This window comes from Hordeum vulgare, chromosome 1H (assembly GCF_904849725.1).
Source record: "Hordeum vulgare subsp. vulgare chromosome 1H, MorexV3_pseudomolecules_assembly, whole genome shotgun sequence".
Taxonomy (NCBI): domain Eukaryota; kingdom Viridiplantae; phylum Streptophyta; class Magnoliopsida; order Poales; family Poaceae; genus Hordeum; species Hordeum vulgare.
The window spans coordinates 379,384,431-379,403,874 of NC_058518.1; the positions used below are offsets into that span (position 1 = coordinate 379,384,431).

Consider the following 19,444-nt stretch of genomic DNA (forward strand, 5'->3'; position numbering starts at 1 on the left):
TCTTTCTCATGAATTTGTTCTGGCTTGTTTCATACGCCTCATCCCTTTGTTTTGTTGGAGTTTGGTAAATCGAGTTGCTTGGATGTCAAGTGGTGATTTTAGATCTTTCCTAATCTATGTTCTCATATTTTATGTGAGCGCTAATTCTTTTTCTCAATCAGATTGTCTTATCATTTCTTGTCGACTGGAGTCATCATGTTAATTCTTTTCCACCCGGTGTGTTTCTCTCCAAGTGAACTCAATCATCTCCAATATTTGCAAGATCAATCTCTCTATTCTTATTTCGGAGTTTGTCTCATCGGTCCCAAGTTGTCTTTGTTTTTCCCCGCCCTCCCGCCCTTTTTTCAGTAATTGGATTTCATCCAAGTGTATTCCATTTCATTGTTGCTTCCGCTATCTTTTCTTCTGTGTCCTATCCGGTGATTCGTTGTGAAGATTCTCAGGATTTCTAGTTCATCATTTCTTCATCTTGCTACCTTTTCCGGTGAATTCAATTCAGTTATCCGTGTTCATCATATCCTTGTCTTCCTTTAAATTCTTTCCCATGTTGGAAATTCTTATCAGTCTTCTTGTTGTCATTTCTCTCTATTCTATCCGGTGTGTTGAAGATATCTCAAAGTTCCTTGTTTTCAGATCTTTCTTTATTTCTAGGTTTTCAACCTCATCTAGTTTTCATTTGTACCGGTGCAATATCTCTCTTTCTAAGCAATCTTTCAACGGTGGTTTCTTTGAGTGGGCCCATAACCCACAGGTTTTTCCCAGGATCGTATCTCTCTCTTCTAATCCTTCCAGAGATCTTTAATTATTTTCAACTATGACATAAGTATGAATTTCATCAGTCATATCCCTTCTCCAAGATCAATTTGAATTAACTCTCGTCTTTGGATCAACCTTTCATTCTTCTTTATTCCGGAGTGTCTCATTATCCCTGATTTTGTTTCTCGTCATCATTTTCAGCTTGCAAATTCGAAGGAGTGTTCCTCGTAAATCTTGCTCCATTCTTGTGAAGATGTCATCTCAGCTTCGTGTTATCCTCTCATTATTCCCAATCATGAGTAATCCCTTTCTTCCTATCCGGTGCATTTCTGAATTGTTTCATTCCCGATCCTCCGAAGGCCATCATTTCAGAAGATTCTTCGTTCTCAGCTTTCAGCTTTCATCCTCAATTCTTCTCAAATGTTGTCTCTTCGTTCGTCTCTCGATTATCCGGTGCATTGTTCTAGTTTTCTCTAAGGTGGCTCATGATCTCTTCTTTGTCATGTATCTCCATTCATTCATGGTTGCCTCATTCATTTCAATTCTCACCAGTGTTTCTTTCAAGATTTCTTCTAGTTTGTGCTCATATCTCTCCTCAATAATTTTAAGAAGAATAAGTGGTATGCTAAATCCGTCGCTTTTCATCAATTAAACTTGATGAAGGATAAGCATAACATAATTCTTATTCTTGTTCATAGTGATCTGAATTCTTCTTCCGGACTGGCTCATCATATCAATTCTTATCCCATGTGCTTATCTTTCTTTTCCGGAGTTCCAAGTTCTTTTAAGTATCTCTTTGTGAAGCTTCATCTAAATCTTGGCAAAGTCATAATCTTATTATTTTCTACCTTCATATCTTTGCATCATTCATTTGTATACGGAGGTCCTTCATGGTGATTCATCAAGGTTTCAATCCATTCTCACGAGTTCTTCAAGATTCTTGTGAAAGTAGTTGTCATTCTCTTATTCTTTCTTTGTTCCCAATGATCTAGTTTTATTCTCTTGTTTCGGAGGCATTGTGATGTTGCTCTTTTAGGTCAATCATGTTCTTCTATCAAGATCATGGTGTTCCCTTGTTCTACTTAGTTGTTTGTTATGAATATTGTCTAATTCTCCCATCTTATCGAAATTTTTGTCCCATTTTCCTACCGAAGTGCTGCCGAAATTTTCCGTGAATTCTTGCTTGTTTCTCATATCATTCCTCATCGCTTAGCAAACTTCAAGGATCGTTGGTTTCACTCGTTTGTCAAAGAAGCGATTAAGTTTTACCTCTTGCTTTCTCATCATCTTCCCCTTTCATTCTTGGATCTCGGGTCGAGATCCTCTTGTAGTGTAGGAGAGTTGTGACAGCCCGAGACCGATGTTCCAGAAGATTCCCCCTTTATTTCATTTTCGTCGTGTGTTTATTTTAATTGTCGCATCTTCATCGCATCATTCGCATCATCAGCATTGCATCGGCATCCCGTTGCTGCCAGTTTTCAAAACTTGGATCCGTTGTTAGTTGTCGGTTCTCGTCGTTGTCCGTTCTGAGCCCGACCACACACGCACGCGCCCGCGGCATCGTCAAATCCTTGTTTTTTTAAAGTGTGTTGAAAACTTCCTCTGGTTGGGTTGAGACTTCACGTGCAGTCTTAATTAGTTGTAGCTAGGCTGCCTATCAAATTTTGTCGCAATCAGAGTCCGTCTGGTACCCGAACGGTCGACCGTAGCGGCACCATATTCGGTCTATCGTCGGACGTCTTTCGATATTCTAAATCACGCTACCGGGTGTCGTTTTCCCTCTCATCTTCGGCTAACCTACTCTACACGGCCAATTAGCCCATCCCGCGTTCAGAATTGTTCGAATCCGACCGCGTGGTTGAAACCGGGGAGAAATTCTCTTAAACCTAGCCCCCCTTGCCTATAAATAGACATCTCCCCTTCCATTTTTAGCCTCTCCCTAACCCTGCCTCGGGATCCGCGCAACCCTAGCCTCTCTCTCTCTCCTCCCTCCCTTCTCAGCCGACAGGGCCCGCCCGAGCCCATCGCCGGCCCTTCGGGACCATCCGGTGTGCCGCCGCCCGACCGAGCTGCCCGTGCTTCTCCTTCTCCCAAGGCAGCCTCCCGTGCTCCTCCTCCTCGTCTTCCCGTGGGAAGCTGGCCGAAGCCCTCGGTCCCGCCGGCCGCGAGCTCGCCGGAGCAGTGCCGTCCCACTCCTCCTCCCGTCCAGATCCGGCCGCCCCATCGCCGGATCTCACAGCCCTCACCAGCGCCAGCCCTGCCGCCGTGAAGCTCGCGTCGCCTCCCTGTCTTGCCGCCGCCTCCTGCCTCAACCGATGCCGCCGGTGACCCCGCGTTGACCGGATCCCGCAGAGCCCTTCCCTGGAGCGCCTCCACAGGAGACGGCCGCCGCCGGAAGCCCGAGGTTGCGCCAGTCGTCGCCTCCCAATCGAGATCCGATCGAGGACGAGCGCCCCGTCCTCCAGCCGTGCGTTGACCCCGCCTGGGCCGGCCTCCTCTCGCGGTGGCCGAGCTGGCCAGTGCCGTCGGCCTAGCTTCTTCGGTCACCTCCACGCCCGAGCAACTCCTCCCCATCGGCCCAACTTCTCCTCCCCATCAGACCGGTCCCGAGGCCCAAGGTAATCAACCCTGTGGCCCCTTTAATGTGCGCCCGAGCGGGACTTGGTTATGTTGCGCCCGTGCGAGTTCCAGCCCGTAGATGGTTTAGGCCCAATAGTGTTTTTTTAGGAATTAGAATTTATTTCTATCTCAGGAATTATTAGTTATTTAAAACGCTCGTAGATTCTTAAGCGTAAGTCGGATCGAGGCAAGTTGTATATGGATCTTGTGTAGTTTTGCGTGTAGATTATGTTTTTGCAACTTGCATATATGTTTGAAGTAGTTTGACCCGCCAAATGCCTAGTTTTGCATGCTGTCCCAATAGGAATTGTTCCGTATTTATTTTCCGTGCGTGTCCGGATTGCTCAAACCCCGTAGATAAAATGTTCATGTTTTAGGAACCCTTTTTCCATGTATTTTAGGGTAGTCGTTGGTATTTTTGCATGTAGGATTCCGTAGCTAGTTTGATGTACCGTCTTTAGGACATTATCGCGCATATACGTGTGGCGATATTCTTGTGTTGCAACCCCTCATATTATATATGTTTTCGGGGTAGAAAAATCCATTGAATTTAGCAGTTCTTTTAGTTTTAGCTTTTGACCAAGTTAGTGCACGTGATATTTTGCCGTGATGTCCTTTTGTTTATTTTGTGTGATTTAATCCGTGCGTGTTATGAAGGAGTTGTCAACAAGAGAGTTGCTCTTGGATGTTAGTCTAGCCCCTGGTATTTTTGGTTGCAATAGAAATCCATGTTTAGGTGTGGTTTGCTAGCTCTCAACTTGCTAGGAAATAGTGCTGATTTGGAGATGCTGAAATATTTCTAAGTCTGAATCTGTTATTTTTTTGTTGCTGTCTTTGCATGAGTTTATGTGGTGATCTGTAGCTCTTTTGGGGTTGGTGCAATGGAGTTAGTTGTAGACTTTAGGATTCTCTAGCATGATGTGAAGCTTCATGCCATTTGGAGTCCTGTAGCTTATGGTTTTGCTGTTGTCAATATGCCTTCAGATCGAAAACTGCAGTTTCATGAACTGTTATTTTCACTAAGTCTGAAACAGTGTGTGAGAAGCCATTTTGTGACTTCTTTTCCTAGTGATCCATGCTTCCATGCTAGGTGTTATTAGTTGTATGTTGTAGTGCTTCTTGCCCTCTACCGTCTCAGGCCTTGGTTGTGCATTGTAGATTTGTGTAGCTCGTAGTTGTGGGGTGTAGAAAATGCTATGTGGCTGATTTTGGCAGATTGTAGTGATTTCTTGTTTAGCTCGTAGTTGTTGAACCGTTGCTCCGTTTTGATCATGTCCTATATGGAACTTGCTTAGAATCTCGTTTAGTTTCATATTATCTTTCTGGTTGTGTGTTTTGAAATGCTTGTGACTGTCGTTGCACACATTTTGCATTCATGCCATCATATTTGTGGTGTTTGTATCTTTTGAACTGTAGCTCCGTTGGAGATGTTCTCTATGTGTAAATTGCTTCTAACAACACGTACAATCACGTGAACCTATTTCTTTTGTTGTTTAACAACTATTTAAAAGTGTTAGTGCAGATCTGGACAGAATTACAAATTAACATGTGAGGTCATTTCGGAGATGCTATATGTCATTTTCGACCTCATTTAAAATGCCTAGATAGGTAGTTTAATTACGCTCCACCTCTTGCCATGTTTAACCACATCTAATATTGTCGTGTATCTAATCGGGATTTAACTAAATAATTAAATGTGGAGTTTCGTCAATATGCAACTCGTTGCATATTGAACTTCACTTAATGTGTAGTGTTTGAGTGTTGTGAATTGCCATGCCATGTCTTGCATATATTCTCCATTCATGCATCATATGTGTTGTGCATCGTGTGATGAATATCGTGTGTTGATTCTTGTTTCCGGTTTTCTTCGTCTCGATAGAGTTCCGCAAGCGTGTCGGAAAGTGAGGACCCGTTCGACTACATCGGTTCGTCTGCTTCACGGAGTCATTCTTCTTCCAAGCGGGATCTCAGGCAAGATGACCATTTCCCCAGATACCATTACTATCATTGCCATGCTAGTATTATCGTTTCTGTCGCTATGTCTCGTTGCCTACCACATGTTAAATATCAGCCTCTCATCATTGCCATGAAAACCTTCAACCTGTTCACAACCTAGAAAACCACTGATTGGCTATGTTACCGCTTGCTTAACCATGTGTTAGTGTTGCTAGTTGCAGGTGCAGTTGCTTCCATGTGACAACATGGTTCCTTGTTATATCACCCTATTAAATGCTATTTAATTTAATGGACATATATACTTGGTAACAACTGGAAGGCTTGGCCTTTCTAGCCTGGTGTTTTGTTCCACCTTTGCCCCCTTAGTTTCGGCTACCGGTGTTATGTTCCATAAATGAGCGCTCCTAACACGATCGGGGTTGTTATGGGGACCCCCTTGATAATTCATTTTAGATTAAAGCTGGTCTGGCAAGGCCTTAACTTTGGTACTACATTTGCCTAATAACTAATAAAATTGCATAGAGATCCGCCGGCACCCGCGGAGTAATTTAATCAACCCCCGGGCCAGTGCTCCGCATGAGTGTTGGTCCACCCACCTAGCAGTCGGCGGTGCCACCTCGGGGCAACTCGAGCGTTTGGCTACCGTCCACTATGCATAGACGGTATGTCCTGAGAACGAGATACGCGGCTCCTATTGGGTTCGTCGACACACCGGGTGGCCTTGCTCAATTAGTTTTACCTTTTACGAGATATCTTGTGCATCGGGATTCCGGTGATGCTTTGGGTAATCTCAGAGTAGAGGTTTTCCACTAAGGAGTCCGACGAGATCGCGAGCTTCGTGATCGAGGATTTCTTTGCGGCTTGTGGTAATTTGTGATGGACTAGTTGGAGCACCCCTGCAGGGTTAAAATTTTCTCGGAAAGCCGTGCTCGCGGTTATGTGGCAATGTGGAAACTTTGTTTAACACTGGTTCTAGATAACTTGAAGTCAACTTAATTAAAATATGTCAACTGAGTGCGTAGCCGTGATTGTCTCTTTCGTGAGTTCCTTCTCCGATCGAGGACACGGTGGGGTTATGCCTGACGTAAGTAGGTGTTCAGGTTCATTCATTTGATCATCAGTAGTCACGTCCGCTATGCGTAGATCTTCCCCCTCTTATTTCTTGTACTCGTAAGTTTAGCCACCAAATATATGCTTAGCCGTTGCTGCAGCCTCACAACTTAACCATACCTCACCTATTAGGCTTTGCTAGTCTTGATACCTTTGGAAATGAGATTGCTGAGTCCCGTGTGGCTCACAGATTACTACAACACCAGTTGCACATACAGGTAAAGGTTACTTGACACGAGCGCGTTGATTGTTCATTTGGAGTTGCTTCTTCTTCTTCATCATCGATCTAGGATGGGTTCCAGGCCGGCAGCCTGGGATAGGAAGGATGGACGTCGTTCTTCTTTTCTCGTTTGTTTTCGTCCGTAGCCGGACCCCACTCTTCTTCATGATGATTATGTATTGTACTGATGTGACTCTGATGTAGCTTGTGGCGAGTGTAAGCCAATTCCATATATATCATCTTTTCAGTACATGTACTTGTAACGATATCCATTATCGCGAAACGACGAGATGCGCTTCTATCCCTGACGAGGCCCTCGTGCCAAATTAAGGATAGGATCGCATCTTGGGCGTTACACAACATGACCTCCAAGACAGGGTTATCGTACCACTCTAGAGAAATACGTGACCTTGTCGACCTACGAGGTTTGTAGTAACTTGATCCTGAAGCTTCATGATCACTATCATCAACTTCCAATTTAATTGGTGTAGGAACCACAGGAAAAACTTCATGTGCCCTACTACACACTGGTTGAAGTGACGGTTCGATAACCTCATCAAGTTTCCACCATCCTCCCACTCAATTCTTTCGAGTGAAACTTTTTCTCAAGACAGGACCCGTTTCTGGAAACGAACACTTTGATTCCGGATCTGAGATAGGAGGTATACCCAACTATTTTGGCTATCCTATGAAGATGCATTTATCCGCTTTGGGAGCTTATCAGACTGAAACTTTTTCTCATAAGCGTCGCAGCCCCAAACTTTTAAGAAATGACAGCTTAGGTTTCTCCAAACCATAGTTTATACGATGTCATCTCAGCGGAATTATGTGGTGCCCTATTTAAAGTGAATGCGGTTGTCTCTAATGCCTAACCCAAAAAGATAGTGGCAGTTCGATAAGAGACATCATAGTATGCACCATATCCAATAGGGCGCGGCTATGATGTTCGGACACACCATCACACCATGGTGTTCCAGGTGGCTTTAGTTGTGAAACAATTTCCACAATGTCTTACCAAACTCGCAACTCAGATTTTACCTCCACGATCACATCGTAGACATATTATCCTCTTGTCACGACGATCTTCATCTGAAATAGCTTGAACTTCTCAATATTTTAGACTTGTGATTCATCAAGCAAATACTCTTGTATCTACTCAAATCATCAGTGAAGTAAGAACATAACGATATCCACTACGTGCCTTAGCACTCATTAGATAGCACACATCAAAATGTATTACTTCCAACAAGTTACTTTCTCGTTCCATCTCACTGGAAAACGAGACCTTCAATCATATTGCTCATGTGGTATGATTTGCATGTCTCAAGTGAGTCAAAATCAAGCGAGTCCAAACGATCCATCTGCATGCAGTTTCTTCATGCGTTTATACCAATAGACATGGTTCGCATGTCTCAAATGTTTCAAAAATGAGTGAGTCCAAAGATCCATCAGCATGGAGCTTCTTCATGTGTTTTATATCAATATGACTCAAGTGGCACTGCCACAAGTAAGTGGTACTATCATTACTACTTTGTATCTTTCGGCATCAATATTATGAAGATGTGTATCACTACGATCGAGATTCAATAAACCATTTATTTTAGGTGCAATACCATTGAAGGTAATATTAAAGTAAATAGAATAACCATTATTATCTTTAAATTAATAATTGTACTGCAATAAACACAATCTAATCATGTCTATGCTCAACGCAAACACCAAATGACAATTATTTAGGTTTAGCACTAATCCCAATGGTAGAGGAAGCGTGCGATGGAGATCACATCAACCTTGGAAACACTTCCAACACACATCGTCACCTCGCCTTTAGCTAGTCTCAGTTTATTCTAATACCCTCGTGCTACTAGGAGTACTAGTAAAGTACACATCAATATTATGTATATCCAATATACTTTTGTCGACTTTGCCAGCCTTCTCATCTACCAAGTATCTAGGGTAGATCCGCTTTAGTGATTGTTCCCCTTATTACAGAAGTACTTAGTCTCGGGTTTGGGTTCAACCTTGGGTCTCTTCACTAGAGCAGCAACTTGTTTGTCGTTTCATGAAGTACCCCTTCTTGCCCTTGCCCTTCTTGAAACTAGTGGTTTTACTAACCAACAACAATTGATGCTCCTTTTTTATTTCTACTTTCGCGGTGTCAAACATCGCGAATAGCTCAAGGATCATCATATCTATCCCTGATATGTTATAGTTCATCACGAAGCTCTAGTAGCTTGGTGAAAGTGACTTTGGAGAACCATCACTATCTCATGTGGAAGATTCACTACCACTCGGTTCAAGCGATTGTAGCACTCAGACAATCTGAGTACATGCTCAATGATTGAGCTTTTCTCCCTTACTTTGTAGACAAAGAATCTTATCGGAGGTCTCATACCTCTCAACATGGGCACGAGCATGAAATCCCAATTTCATCTCTTGGAACATCTCGTATGTCCCGTGATGTTCGAAACGTCTTCAGCGCCTCAATTCTAAGTTGTTTAAGCATTACGCACTGAACTATCACGTGGTCATCAAAAACATGTATGTCACTTGTTCGCAACATCCACATACGATGCTCGAGGTTCAGCACATCGAGCGGTGCATTAAGGACATAAGCCTTCTGCGCAACAATGAGGACAATCCTCAGTTTACGGACCCAGTTCGCATAATTGCTACTATCATCTTTCGACTAAATTTTCTCTAGGAATATATTTAAAATAGTAGAGCTACAGCGCAAGCTACAACATAATTTGCAAAGACCTTTTGACTATGTTCATGATAATGACTTCAATTAATCATATTACTTAAGAACTCCCACTCAAATAGACATCCCTCTAGTCATTCGAGTGGCGCGTGATCCAAATCCACTAACTCAACTCTGATCATCACGTGAGTTGAGATTAGTTTCAATGGTGAACATCTCCATGATGATCATATCAACTATATTCATGCTCGATCTTTAGGTCTATTGTGTTTCGTGGCCATGTCTGTACATGCTAGACTCGTCAAGTTTAACCTGAGTGTTCCGTTGTGCAACTGTTTTGCACTCACTGTATGTGAACGTTGAGTCTATCACACTCGATCATCACGTGGTGTCTCGAAACGACGAACTGTCACAATGGTGCACAGTCGGGGAGAACACAATTTTATTATGCAATTTTAGTGAGGGATCACCTTATAATGCTACCGTCGTCCTAAGAAAAACAAGGTTCATAAAAGGAATAACATCACATGCAAATCATAAGTGACATGATATGGCCATGAACTTGTGCTTCTTGATCTCCATCATCAAACCACCGGCATGATCTCCATCGTCACCAGCGCCGCACCATGATATCCATCATCGTGCTGCTATCGAGGTTGCCGCGCTATCTATGTTGTTACTACTATAGCTACTGCCTAGCAATATAGCAAGAGCATCTGCAAGCGCAAAATAAATTTAAAGACAACCCTATGGCTCATGTCGGTTGTTGTAGCATCGACGTGCAAGTCGATATTTAAGTATTACAACATGATCATATCGTACATCCAATATATCATATCATGTCACTCGCCATATCACATCACATGCATACCCTGCAAAACCAAGTTAGACGTCCTCTAATTTGTTGTTGCATGTTTTACGTGGCTGCTATGGGTATCTAGTATGAACGCATCTTACTTACGCAAAACCACAACGGTGATATGCAAATTGCTATTTAACCTTCTCCAAGGACCGCCTCGGTCAAATCTGATTCAACTAAAGTTGAAGAAACATGCACCCGCCAGTCGTCTTTATGCAACAAGTTGCATGTTAGTCGATGAAACCGGTCTCTCATAAGCATACGAGTAATGTTGGTCCGGGCCACTTCAATCCAATAATACCGTCGAATCAAGAAAAGACTAAGGAGGGCAGTAAATTGAACATCAACGCCCACAAACTCTTTTGTGTTCTACTCGAGATATCATCTACGCATGAACCTAGCTCATGATGCCACTGATGGGGAACATTGCATGGGAAACAAAAAAATTCCTACGCAGACGCAATACCTATCCATGGTGATGATCATCTACGAGAGGGGAGAGTGAATCTACATACCCTCGTAGATCGCTAAGCGGGAGCATATATAACGCGGTTGATGTAGTGGAACATATTCATCATCCAAATCGCAGCCCGTCCCATGATCTCATCACGATCCGTCTCACGATCTCATCACGATCCGTCCCGCAATCTCATCACGATCCTTCCCGGTCTAGCGCCGAACGGACGACACCTCCGCGTCCGGCACACGTACGGCTCGCTGACGTCTCCTTCTTCTTGATCCAGCAAGAGACGAAGGAGAAGTAGATGGGATCTCAACCAGCACAACGGTATGGCGGAGATGATGGTGGAGCAGTGTCAGCACGGCTTCGCCAAGCGCTGCCGGAATCGATCTGAGGAGAAAACGGAGTTATGGGAGAGGTAGGGCTGCCACCGGGGCGTGGGAATTAGTGTGTTCAGCCCCTCCCTCTCCCCCACTATATATAGGAGGCTAGGAGGAAAGTTGGGTCGCAGCCCTAGCTCCTCCTCCAAGGAGGGGGCGTGGGCCTAGGGAGGTTTCCTCCCTCCCCAAGGCACCTAGCAAGTGCCTTCCCCTTTAGGGACTCTTCCCACCGAACTGCATGGGCCCTTGGGGGCTGGCCCAACATGGCTTGGGCGCCCGCTTCCAGCCCATTCACGTCCTAGGGGATGGAGGGACCCTTCCGGACACCTGCAGAACCCTCTGGAACATTCTGGAACCTTCTAGAAGCCTCTCGGTACAATACCGATAAAACCCAAAACTTTTCAGGTAGCCAAAATAGGACTTCCCATATATAAATCTTTACCTCCGGACCATTCCGGAGCTCCTCAAGACGTCCGGGATCTCATCCGGGACTCCGAATAACATTCGGTCACCAACATACATATCCCAATACTACTCTAGCGTCATCGAACGTTAAGTGTGCAGACCCTGCGAGTTCGAGAATTATGGAGACATGACCGAGACACCTCTACGGTCAATAACCAATAGCGGGTCTGGATGCCCATATTGGTTCCTACATATTCTACGAAGATCTTTATCAGTCGAACCACGATGTCAAGGATTCAATCAATCCTGTATGCAGTTCCCTTTGTCCATCGGTATGTTACTTGCCCGAGATTCGATCATCGGTATTGCCATACCTAGTTCAATCTCGTTACCGGCAAGTCTCTTTACTCGTTTCGTAATACAAGATCCCGTGACTAACTCCTTAGTCACATTGCTTGCAAGGCTTATTGTGATGTTGTATTACCGAGTGGGCCCCGAGATACCTCTCCGTCACACGGAGTGACAAATCCCAGTCTTGATCCATGCCAACCCAACACACACCTTCAGAGATACCTGTAGAGCACCTTTATAGTCACCCAGTAACGTTGCGACGTTTGATACACACAAGGTATTCCTCCGGTGTCCGGGAGTTGCATGGTCATAGGAACAGATACATTGACATGTAGAAAACAGTAGCAATAAACTGACACGATCATATGTTACGTTCATAGTATGGGTCTTGTCCATCACATCATTCTCCTAATGATGTGATACCGTTATCAAGTGGCAACACTTGTCTATGGCCAGAAAACCTTGACCATCTTTGATCAACGAGCTAGTCTACTAGAGGCTCACTAGGGACAGTGTGTTGTCTATGTATCCACACATGTATTTGAGTTTCCAATCAATATAATTCTAACATGGATAATAAACGATTATCATGAACAAGGATATATAATAATAACCAATTTATTATTGCCTCTAGGGCATATTTCCAACAGTAACGCCGGAACCAACCAGATCTGCCGGTTACAAGATCGCGCGCCAAGCTCTAGGGTGGATCGATGGCACCGACGATGGTCGTAGGCCCGCGAAGACAAATGGGCACGCCATGTTCTCAAACTTGGTGGAATAGATGCAACGCGGGGCTGAGGAGCTAACATATGGTGAGGTGAAGCCGGGGGTAGAAAGAACCGATGGGAGGTGCGGCGGCAAGGAGTGGGGCGGTAACACAAGCATATGGAAAGGAGCTTCATCCCAAGAAAAGGAGATCTGACAAAAGCAGGTGTTGATCCCGAAAAGGACCTTCATGTCAAGGAAAGGCGAAAATGGGTCGCGGTTTGTAGGATACCCGTAATTATTTTGGGATTAACGAATATACGAAATGTATTTGAGTCAAAAAATCGCCTTCATTGATTATTTTGTTAGATGACCCGATTTACACGATCCGTTAGACATGATATAACCACCTCCGAGCTATTCCAGTCGTCGATTCTAGGACAACCAAACGGCTTCCAAGAAATTCCCAGCATCGCTCCTTGCTCTGTTGATCGTTCTATATTTTATATTCTTTTTTGCGTGAGAAAAATCACTTTTTTGACCTTTTTGGACAAGTTCAACTCGATCTGACCCCGATCTAGAAAAAAATCAGATCTCACCCTTTTCCTACCGCCACCTCTTGTGGTGGTAGGGATGTACAGGCTACCGCCATGATCGCTGGCGGTAGGGTCCCGTGAAGTCAGACGACACCTCTGCCGTGCTGATGTGGATTAGGTGCCTACCGCCACAGGCGGTGGTGGTAGGGTGTGCCAGCCTGCCGCCACCAGCTCTGGCGGTAGGGTACTCACACCGGTTAATCCCCGTCGGGTTGCGGGCGGACCCCACCCACCCATCAGCCTAGTTCTTCCCCCTCTTCACGAAACAGAGGCGGCGATGCCTCTCTCCTCCTCTCGATCCCCCCTCTTCAATCTCCCTCTCTCGTTCACCATTTTAGGGGGGGGGGTTAGGGCAAAATGGAGAGGAGGGTATGCTCATCCAATCCCTCAAACTATTTTTTACAATACCATTGTATTTTTGAAGTATTATTTGGCACTAGGTGCCACCTAGGTCTTACTTTTTATAATTTTCTCTAGTTTTAAGATGTGCAGTTGTATATGATGGAGTATTATCGTTGTCTTGATGAATATATAAGAAGAATGTATGAATATTATGGGAGTATTATTAATCTTGGATGAATTATTTATATGGCATAGTCAAGTATTATTGTTCTATGTGTATCAAACGCGTGCCCCCGGTGATGAACCATGCAGCTCTCACGGCATTGCTTGATCGTTGGCGGTTGGAGACATGCAACTTTCATCTTCCTTGTGGCGAGATAAATGTGATGCTCAATGACTTTGCCATGATCACACGGCTTCCCATTGACGACGAGACTCTCATCGGACGAGTGGACAATCAGAACTGGCGTCAGAGGGTTACCGCTCTCATCGGTGACTGCTCTACCTCTCTTTTTGAACAGGGAAGGACTAACAATAGGACAAACGGCGTCCCATTCGCCTGGCTCGAGGCTAATAGGTCGGGATGCTCGGCCGCTGCCAACCTAGAGACAGTGGAGCAGTATGCACGAGCATACGTGTGGCATCTCCTAAGCGAGGTTGTTTTTAGAGATACATTCAAAGACGTTGCTTCTTGGATGTATATTGACTTCTTGGTCAACTAGGATCAGAATTACACCTGGGAGTCTGCTGGGCTCGCCTACTTGTACTGTCATGTAAGTGCAATTCTCAACAACCATGATAGTACATTATAATCTTTGTGAAGCTAACCAGGAAGGAAATGTTGGTTTACAGCTCGACGATGCTTGTAAGAAAACCACCCAGAGACCAGGCATGGGCGGATGTATTTGAGGCCTATCTATTTGGATGTATGAGCGTTTGCGGATTGGAAATTGACCTTAAAAATACGAAACCGTGGATAAGCCTTATTGATGAAGAACGATACCGTGGGAAGCCTAGATTTTCCTAGACTCATAAATTTTTTCACATCGGGTCAGATCCAACTGAACTTGATAAATTCAGCTGAATTTCTTGAGATAAAATCACTGTCGGACCCTTTTGACAATCTTTGTCACAAAGTGAATTCGACATGAAAGTATTTCACGATCTGATCTTTTTTGAAAACGTCAGAAAGCGTGGCATTTTTGCTCCATATGAAAACGCCGAGGTAGCTTGCGTTGCAGCTTCATATAGAAACACCTAGGTAGCTCGCGTTGCAGACCATATGGCAACGCCAGGGTATCTGGGCTACCCAGGCTAGAAACGCCATGGGGTTGACGTTGCTGGAGTAGAAATTGTCAGCAAGCAGGTTAGCACCACGAGGCGCTGAGGCAGAAACAGCAACGTCATGGGGGTTGGCGTTGCTGGAGAAGATATTGTCACTGGTTTGCAAAGTCGACCTGACAAGAAAGAGGAGAGCCAAGATTGTAAAATCAAGATCAACAACGCCCTGGGTAGAGACGTCAAATACTCTAGCGTTGCCATATGATCTACAACGCGAGCTACCTAGGTGTTTTTATATGGAGCTGCGACGCAAGCTACCTCGACGTTTCCATGTGAAGCAAAAACGACACAGATTCTGACCTTTTTAAAAAGGTTGAAATACTTTCATGTCGAATTCACTATGTGACAAAGATTATCAAAAAGTCGGAACAATGATTTTGTCCAATTTCTACACAAAGAGCATATATCAACATGGTCAACACAAAGAGCATAGCACGGCCAATTATCGACATGCGAGAGGTAGCTAGAAATTTCCGGGCTCATAAAGAACTGGAAGTGACCGAGAGCCCAGAAGTTACCACCACACGCCAGGCCCAGAGCACAAGGCAGGGATCCTTTGCGGCTCAAAGGAAGCAGCATCAGGTGCAAGAGGTCAGGCCGAAGGCTGGCACACATTCCCCTCCCCCTTTCTGCTTTTCTCCAGTTCTCCTCCTCCAGCGAAAAGGAGAACAGAGAGAACGATGCCCTCCTACTCCTAGAACACTCCAAGGATCCCCACCGAGATGTATATAGTCTCATGGCACCAATCCATTGGTTGCGACAGGAATTCCGCGGCGGATAATCAGTTAGCATCATCCTGTCCTGTCCTTCTGGTCTAGCTAGCTAGCCCGGTCCATGCAAATGCCGTTCTGCCCCAAGCTGTGGGATCGGAGCCCGGTCCCGCCGGCGAACGCCGTCGCCGTTAATGGCACCGTCGTCGTCGCCAACACCTTCGGCCTCTCCGCGCCCGGCAAGTCCACCACCCTGCGCCTCTTCAGCGGCACCCAGATCGACCACGGTGAGTGCACTGCCGAAGAACACTGTTGCTACTTGTGCGTTCGACTGTGACTGATGCCGAAAGGGTGCAGAGACGGGGAAGGGGAAGCTGAGCGCGGAGGCCCCGCTGAGGGGCGGCAAGAAGAGCAGGCACGGGAAGGCGAGCACGACGACGTACCACGTCACGTTCGTGGTGGACGCCGACTTCGGCACGCCGGGCGCCGTGTCCGTCAGGAACGGGAACCGCGCCGACCGCTTCTTCCTCCGCCACGTGCGGCTGGAGCTCGCCGAGGACCGGAGCATCCACTTCGAGTGCAACTCCTGGGTGTACCCCTACAGGAAGACCGCCTCCGACCGCCTCTTCTTCGTCAACACGGTCAGACCAGAGGCCATCCGTTCGTGTTTGTTCGATTGATATCGTGACCTGGGTGAACTCGTGCATGAAGGTTTCGTTCGTTCTTTCGTGGTGACCACCATTTCGCAGAGCTACTTGCCTTCCAAGACGCCGGAGGCGCTGGTGCTGCTGCGGGACGAGGAGCTGCGGAGCCTGCGAGGGGACGGCAAGGGAGAGCGCAAGGACTGGGAACGCGTCTACGACTACGACTGCTACAACGACCTCGGCAACCCCGACAACCCGGAGCACGTCCGTCCGGTCGTCGGCGGCACCCGGACGCACCCCTACCCGCGCCGCTGCCGGACAGGCCGCGCCATCAGCAAAACCGGTACTGCTAGACTCCAGCCGATTTCATTCCTAAATAACGAACCTTGCATCTCATGGCTGGTTGATTGATTGGAAGACGGCGTGACGGAGACGCGGAAGCACGTGATCAACCTGGACTTCTACATCCCGCCGGACGAGCGGTTCAGCCCGGGGAAGCTGGCGGAGGTGCTCAAGCTGGGGGTGCAGGCGGTGACGCACTTCGTGGTCCCGGAGGTGAGGACGCTGATCCACGGCAACGACTTCAAGTCCATGGAGCTGCTGAGGAAGGACCTGTACAGCAAGCCCGTGCAGCCGGCGGTGGACGGCCAGGTCATGGAGAAGCTCAAGTCCTCCGTGCCGTCCCACAAGACCTACAAGCAGGTGGCCAAGGCCGTCAAGGAGGAGCACCCCGCCAAGTTCCCCATCCCGCAAGTCATCCAGAGTGAGTGACGATCAGTTGGTCTTCCCTCTCTCCCAGTTTTGTCGCCCAATCGTGCATCAAGTTTCATCTTGGATGATGGATGGATGGATGCATGCTGCAGACGATCCTGAGGCGTGGAGGAGCGACGAGGAGTTCGCGAGGGAAATGCTCGCAGGGCTCAACCCTGTTGCCATCAAGAGATTACAAGTAAGTCATCTGATCGTCCTGAATTTTCTTGACCGATCGTAGACTTGCACCACGTGCATTGAGATTGACTGACTTTCAAATGTTCCACTCTCAGACATTTCCGCCGGTCAGCAGTGGCGGGAAGAGGAGCTCGATAACCGCCGAGCACATCAAGAGCCAGCTTGGGGATGTAACCATTGAAACGGTTAGGAAAACTGCTCCCTGTTCTATCCTTAATGTATGTTTCTCTGCTTGGTATGCATGATGCACATACAATATCACTGTAAAATGCAGGCAATGCATCAGAAGAGGCTGTACATCCTGGACCACCATGACTACCTGATGCCGTACCTGAGGCGCATAAACACGCTGGGCGTGTGCATCTACGCGTCGCGCACGCTGCTGTTCCTCAAGGGCGACGGGACCCTGAAGCCGGTGGTGATCGAGCTGAGCCTGCCCAGCGACGGCGAGGGCGACACCGAGCTGAGCCGGGTCTTCCTCCCGGCGAGCCACGGCACCGATGGGCATCTGTGGCAGCTCGCCAAGGCCCACGTCTCCGTCAACGACTCGGGGTACCATCAGCTCATCAGCCACTGGTGAGGATGCAAAGTTCCATTCTAGTCGTAGTAATCAGCAGCATCTGAACAGAAGTGAGGCAAACTGACACGCGCGGGTGGCCAAATGAAATGAAGGCTGTTCACGCACGCGGCGGTGGAGCCGTTCATCATCGCGACGAGGAGGCAGCTGAGCGCCATGCACCCCGTCCACAAGCTCCTGGAGCCGCACTTCAAGGACACGATGCAGATCAACACGCTGGCCAGGAGCATACTCCTCAACGCCGGCGGCATCCTGGAGCGGACCATGTACCCGGGGAAGTACGCCGTGGAGATGTCCTCCGCCATCTACGGGGACTGGAGGTTCACCGAGCAGTCCCTGCCAAATGATCTCCTCAAGCGGTACCCAAACCATTTCCTTCCATTTCGTTTTCAAAAAATTTAGGAGAACAAGTAACAATCTTACGAGCTGTACCTGTCATTCTTGTATCTGATGAAGGGGGATTGCCTCTAGCTCCAAGGAGCCCGGCGGCCTGACCCTGCACATCGAGGACTACCCGTACGCCGTCGACGGGCTCGACGTGTGGCACGCCATCGACGGGTGGGTGCGCAGCTACTGCGCCCACTTCTACCACGGCGACAAGGAGGTGGTCGGCGACGCGGAGCTGCAGGCGTGGTGGCACGACGTCCGCACCGTCGGCCACGGCGACCGGCAGGGCGACCAGGCGTGCTGGCTGGCGCTGGACAGCGTCGACCACCTCGCGCAGACGCTGTCGACGCTCATCTGGATCGCCTCCGCGCTGCACGCGGCGGTCAACTTCGGGCAGTACGCCTACGCGGGGTTCCCGCCGAACCGGCCCACCCGGTGCCGCCGGTTCGTGCCGCTGCCGGGGTCGCCGGAGATGACGCAGCTGGAGGCGGACCCGGAGAAGTTCTTCCTGGAGATGGTGCCAGACAGGTTCACGGCCACGCTGGGGCTGGCCCTCATCGAGGTGCTGTCCAACCACACCTCCGACGAGGTCTACCTCGGGCAGCGCGCGACGTCCACGTGGACGGACGACGGCCAGCTGCTGCGCCTGCTGGACCGGTTCCGGGAGGACCTCCGGCGGGTGGAGAAGCGGGTGGAGGAGAGGAACAAGGACCCGCGGCTCAAGAACCGGAGGGGGCCGGTCAAGGTGCCGTACACGCTCTTGTTCCCGGACGTCGCCGGCCAGGAGAAGGGGCTCACGGGGAAAGGGATACCCAACAGCGTCTCCATATGATCGATCCACGTGTATATGAGTGTGCAAATTTATCTCCATTTGGTTTTTGGGTGGGGTTCATGCGGATTTCTTTCGTTGTTGGCTTGAGTTTGAGTATTTGTTGCGTGAAATGGTGATCGGCTTGAGATTCAAAAACAAATTCAAACAAATTGTGGCTTCCTGTTTGGAAACCGACCACACAAGGGTCATTTACCTACGATTTTTGTACGACACTGCTCAGCCACCCTTGGATCAGATGTATGCATCAATGGTAATCGTAGGATCAGAACGTCGACGTGAATCGTAACTATCAGGTCGTACGCAGAGCAATTCCGTTTACCTTATCAAGACAAAACTGTTCAACACCTACGACGTACTTTGAAATAGGCTTTTGCTTCGGTACCCCCACAAAACATAAAAAAAGTCTCGAATCGTATACAATTATATATTACAGGAAGCCATACATGTACTGTAATCTCAATACAAAATGAATATACGTTCAGCCATACATGTACTGTAATGTCAGTTCAGCCATACATGTACTGTAATGTCAATATAAG

At 47.3% G+C, this 19,444-nt stretch overlaps 1 protein-coding gene across 1 annotated transcript; it reads left to right on the forward strand.

Moving 5' to 3' along the window:
- The first annotated feature begins 15,325 nt into the window (after positions 1–15,325).
- Positions 15,326–19,101, forward strand: LOC123438693 (linoleate 9S-lipoxygenase 6-like). The gene is made up of 9 exons (XM_045115796.1): positions 15,326–15,804; positions 15,875–16,158; positions 16,267–16,504; positions 16,580–16,924; positions 17,025–17,110; positions 17,205–17,294; positions 17,384–17,685; positions 17,782–18,045; positions 18,143–19,101. Exons 1-9 carry the CDS (start codon positions 15,642–15,644, stop codon positions 18,903–18,905), a joined length of 2,535 nt encoding a protein of 844 aa, XP_044971731.1. The 5' UTR covers positions 15,326–15,641; the 3' UTR covers positions 18,906–19,101.
- Positions 19,102–19,444: the final 343 nt, after the last annotated feature.